Raw genomic sequence first — 6,000 nt, forward strand, 5'->3', positions numbered from 1 at the left:
GACTAATTCCATATTACTCTCTGTATTAGTATTGGGGTAACGTTTTGGTTGTAATAAATTATTAACACATAGTAATAGTGTCATATTAAACTTACTATGTTGAGTTTTGTACTTCAATAACAACTTTTCTGTCAGAGACCAAAGTAAACACTCAAACGCGGTATGGTATTATACACATTTATTTCTGAAATTTAATGCAATGGTAGACAAGTCAAATGTATGGTTTATTTTTTTATATTTTGTAATAGTTTATGAAGCCAAATATCTTAATATGTTTTAAAATGTGTATGTTTTTCTTTTTTGTGTTATGATAACCAAAATTGAAAACACACGTTAATAATAAAACGAATTAATATTATTGTTATAAGAATTTCGATAACTACGAGCTAAAATGAACATTTTTAAGTTTAATAATCATTCGTCTAACATTTACTCGAGTTAAAATTAGACATATTAATTTTATTTCAGATTTAAAAGATATACATTTTATATATAATATATAATACATTTTTTTAATCCAATACGATATTGGTTTCTCTGTTATGTTTAAAGGACAGTCACCCTTATTTTTCTTACACGCTTTAGGCTACTAGTAAATAAGCTATAAAATTACTTATAGGACATTAAATTAAAAATAAACAAAAGACTTATTTTTGATTAAATTTAACAATTATTTTTGTTAATCTGCAATTTTTTTTTTCCATGCTACTGCAATGTCTCGTTTAATCCATAACTTAATAAAACAACTCTTACCATTATGGTTTTCATCATAATATTTATTATTTACCTTTTTCTTGGAAATTAAAATAACAGAATCGGCTAAGTCGGGATAAATTAAAAAAAAATTCGTTTGATATTATCATTACTAGAAGGCGCACTGATTAAAAATAAATATTCAGTGCACTGATCAGGTAAACAATAGTTAAAATAGTCTCTGTGCATGTTAAACATTGTTTATCAATTCTAAAAATTATTATTATTATGAGCATATTATTATGTGCTACTTATTTCTATGAATACCATGTTGTTTCTTTTAGCTTTAAATATTAAATCATAAAAGGGAAATTTTATATTGAATAGTGCAAAGTCCATCAATAATAGCTAATAATTAGTTTTCATTCGTATTTATACAAAATGTTCAGTAAGTAAGTAAACAGATCAATTGTTATAAACAATGAGAACAATAGAAATCTGTTTCCTTACTTACTGGACACCTAGAAATCAGATGTACATTTACTTTTAGAAATCAACAATTATACAGCCATCAGAAAATTTTTAATTATCCTAATTATAGCCAATCCTTTGTATCTACCTATACAAATAGTTTATTATGGTTACGTTTACAAAACATCTGGAAGCAGTAGGAAATAGTTGCATTAAAACGAATTAAAATAAAAAATAAATACTGCAATTCGTAAGTAAGAAACGGGCATTTCCGTATTTGAGTAAATTTCACAAACAAAAATTTATATAAGCTACTGGTAATATTATGTTATACCTTTAAGCTGTAAGTATACAATATTATTAGATACTATTTTGACTGAGCAATATTACTGAATATAATTTTTGAGTTGCAGTGTTCATTCTGTGTACTTGGTGGGCATCAGACGGGACTTTGGGGACGGATATACTATCCCCACATGGTTCGGCTCAAGTATGCCTACGTTTTTGGATATTTTTTATTGCCACACCGCCGAATGTTCAACTTTTTTTTATATAAACTGCACGTCCATTACTATCCGGGGACTATAATATTGTTTGTAAATAATATATGAACCCAGAGAGCCGTGAATATTTAATGAGCAGGTGTATTGCGATAAAAATAAAAGTTGCAAGCGATTTTTCTGGAGCAAGATATTATAGAGAGGAAGATAACGAATGACTCCTCTTGTACTTCAATCAAACACTCGAGTGTCTCCAAAAGTGCGCAGGATTGTACTAATACGAACAAACTTGGTTGACAGATAAAAACTAATAACCTCATATGCCTCGTGTTATTACACCATTGTATTTTTTTTTTCGACGTGAACACTAAAAGTGTGGTCATAACTGACATTACAGACCAACCCGTTTGTATAATTATATACAATTATAATTGGTTTGGTGCACGCAAATTATAATATTTATACATATGAAATGACCTTATTGCATGTGACGATGATCTCATATAGCACAATAATATTGTCGCCGTCCCCTTGAGTCGACACGCAAAATTTGCTTTTTAGAAATATTGCAGATATTTGATAGGCACAAACTGGGAGAAAATATACAAATTTGTATTAATTTTGAGTATCAGTGGGCATCATTTTGTTTTTTCTTCCCGTCGTTACTAATAATGCTAATGGATTTTATTCGTTTGTTTGTGGTTATTGTGACCGTGATGATGAAATACTTGATACTTTAAGACTCCTGAAAAAAATAATAATATAAACAGCAATTGATAATGATAAAATTATTATAACTTCTTCATTTGTATACAACTGTCGATAAACAATAATGTACTTTGTCGTAAGGAACGTTAAACTATAACATTTACAAACATCAAAATATAAATGGTAAAAATTGTAATTATTTTAACGACAAAGTCAGACAATCATTTAGTCATAACTATTTAATTAACAAAAGGTCTTTTTAAGAAAAAAAATTAATTTTCCTGATGTCCAATATTTATTTCTCATTAAAAAATATATGTTATTATTACTCTATACAATTCATGATTTATTTCACTTTTTATAAAATAAACTCTTGTGTGAATTTTTTTTTCTATAAATAAAGTTTTCACAAATCGGGAAATTAGGACAATACTTTATTAATTTGTGTTAAGAATTGAGTAATTGGCTTAATTCGTACTGCAGAATTTTCAGAAGATAATGATAGTAATAGGTCTAATCGATAAGTTTAAAAGATGCGTTTATAAAAATAGTCCCTATTAACATTTTTTTTTAATAATGCTTTATTAATGTTATAAAATTGTTTTTACAACATTATTTTTAAAAATTGCTGTTTGGGTAATTACATATTAGGCGTTTAAAAAATATCTTCATTTCATTCCAAACAAAACTTTTAAAACTGAAAAAAAAATACAGTGATCGGTTTATCATAAAATGATCAACAGTAACCAATTCAAAGTAAATATGGTGGTGAAAAGTGGGTGTTACTATTTTATCTCTAGTTATTTTTCGGCCGTACTCTTCTTCGTGTCTATGTATAAAAATGAGAATAATTTTTTAAATAATTAAATTTGTTATTGACTATAATTTTCTATTTTATAAGCTAATTAAATATGTATATAACCCTTAAAAATATGAAGTTGACAGCCCTATAAATTATAAGGGATGAATCTAAAAAGTAATTACTAACTTGTAAGTCATAAAATATATATAACTAAAAAAAAATAAAAAATTTATTTTTATATATTTATTTTGCAAGTAATCAATAAACTGACCACTCTGTATATTTATTTCACTTTCTTCTAAGTACCCAATTACATAGTGATTAATTTTATAGGGTTTGAAAATTGATGTACCATTATTTTTTAATATTATCATATATGGTCCGAAAATTTAAAATTTTATTTTAAAAATAAAATTTTACATAAAGTTTTTATTTAAAAAAATTTTACACTTATCTTTATTTTTTTTACGAGTGAAGTTATAATTGTTTAAATGGGTTACAAAACTAAGCTTATCACATTGATATGAATAATTTTAAAAGTAACAAGAACAATAAAACAATGTTTTATTTATCATTTTTGAAAGTATAAAAGAGAATTTCACAATTTATTATTAACCATTATTGTGAAAATATTTTATCATTTTTCAACTAAGAAAATCGTAATGGGATTTTTGCCAGTAAAAATGAATACAACATTGTTGATTGCAATTACAATAGTGGCATTAATAGTGAGTTATTGATAAAATAATTGAATATGAATATTTTTATTTTTCTATTAAAAAATATCGATACTTCTAGAAGCTATTTGTTTAATCAAAAGTATTATGTTTAAATCTAATTTATGCGTTTGTATATCTACAATAAATAAACTAACATACAGTGGCGTATTTTAAGGGTCGGCATATATTGAAGGCCAACAAATTTATAAAAAGAGAGTTATTTTTTTATTGTTTTTATGACATATTGACTTCCTAATAATTATCATAATAGTATTCATTTATGTGTAAATACGCCACTGATAACATAATAAAATCAACTACATACAAATATTTGTATAACTAAATTTTTAAAACATTGTAATATACCAAAAATATTAATTAAAAAACTAATAATTCTATAGAGTAATAATATATTATTTAAAAATCAAAGATATTATATTAACAATTTCTCTGAAATAAAAACAAGCCTCACAAAAATGTAAGAAAAAAACAATTTTTCAATACAAAATTCTAAAGAGTAATTTTTAAAAAAAATTTTAAGTTAATTATTAGAAAATACAATATAATTAACTTAAAACTAAATTTTTTTCTTCTCTTATTTTCTTTCTTGTTCTTTCAAACTACTCGAGTTCGGCCATTCTTATCATATGCATAGTTTTTAAAGCTAAAACTTAATGTTAGACTTAATAATACTCAATTAAAAGAATTAAATAAATTAGAAAATTAAGTGAAAAAACAATAAATAAATAATTATTTAATTGTTCTTGAACTTTATCATACTATTTTAATGATTAAAATATTGAAATAATACCTAAAAGAATAAAAATTTAATTTTCTCGAGTTAAATAATTATATACATCTAAATGAATTTTAAAGTAATTATTGTATAATTAATTAATATGATTTTAATGTTAACATTTAGGTGACTACAAAAGGGCAACAATTAAGTCAATCTGGCTGTATATGCACACAACACGGGCAAGGAGATGGCAAAAATAATGGCACACCAATAGTGCATACTAAAGATAACAAAGACATATTTGAAGTTTTCATCACATTTCCCGAAGATATAGTTTTGAAATTCTTCGAACAAAAAAAACTCACTGAAATAGTTGAGGCTTTCAAGAATCACATTAAAATTAAAAATGAACAAACAAAAGAGGCTTTAAAAAAGATCTTGTATCAGTTTTATTCTATTCATAAGCAAGTCGACCAAGATATTGATAATTTGAAGCAATTTTTAAAACAGAATGGACAAGGAGATGGCAAAAATAATGGCACACCAATAGTGCATACTAAAGATAACAAAGACATATTTGAAGTTTTCATCACATTTCCCGAAGATATAGTTTTGAAATTCTTCGAACAAAAAAAACTCACTGAAATAGTTGAGGCTTTCAAGAATCACATTAAAATTAAAAATGAACAAACAAAAGAGGCTTTAAAAAAGATCTTGTATCAGTTTTATTCTATTCATAAGCAAGTCGACCAAGATATTGATAATTTGAAGCAATTTTTAAAACAGAATGGACAAGGAGATGGCAAAAATAATGGCACACCAATAGTGCATACTAAAGATAACAAAGATATATTTGAAGTTTTCATGNTACTAAAGATAACAAAGACATATTTGAAGTTTTCATCACATTTCCCGAAGATATAGTTTTGAAATTCTTCGAACAAAAAAAACTCACTGAAATAGTTGAGGCCTTTAAAAATTACATTAAAACCAAAAATGAACACACAAAAGAGACTTTGAAGAAGTGCTTATATAAATATTATTCTATTCATAATGTGGTTGATCATCACATTGAAGAGTTTAATAATTTTTTAAATTCATCTATTCAAGGTTTTTTTGAATTATTTGATTCATATAACTATGAAATTATCTCTGGTTTTTTTGAACAAAGACAATGGACTGATATCTTGGAGGCTTACAAACATTTCAAAAGATCGAAAACTGAAGAATCTAAAAATATCTTTAAAAAACACTTATATCGATATTGTTCAGTTAATAAACTTAAATATCGTGATATTGACTATTTAAAAACACACTTGTCAAAACAATCCCGGTTGTAAAAATAATCATCATCATTTATCCAATAAA

General features: G+C 25.1%; 1 protein-coding gene across 1 annotated transcript; it reads left to right on the top strand.

The window, feature by feature from the left end:
• Nucleotides 1-3,793: 3,793 nt before the first annotated feature.
• On the top strand, nucleotides 3,794-5,556 carry LOC126908245 (uncharacterized). Its single transcript, XM_050690157.1, has 2 exons — nucleotides 3,794-3,902; nucleotides 4,816-5,556. Exons 1-2 carry the CDS (start codon nucleotides 3,837-3,839, stop codon nucleotides 5,554-5,556), a joined length of 807 nt encoding a protein of 268 aa, XP_050546114.1. The 5' UTR covers nucleotides 3,794-3,836.
• Nucleotides 5,557-6,000: the final 444 nt, after the last annotated feature.

The sequence above is a fragment of the Daktulosphaira vitifoliae genome, unplaced genomic scaffold (genome assembly GCF_025091365.1).
Source record: "Daktulosphaira vitifoliae isolate Bord-2020 unplaced genomic scaffold, ASM2509136v1 Scaffold_5, whole genome shotgun sequence".
Taxonomy (NCBI): domain Eukaryota; kingdom Metazoa; phylum Arthropoda; class Insecta; order Hemiptera; family Phylloxeridae; genus Daktulosphaira; species Daktulosphaira vitifoliae.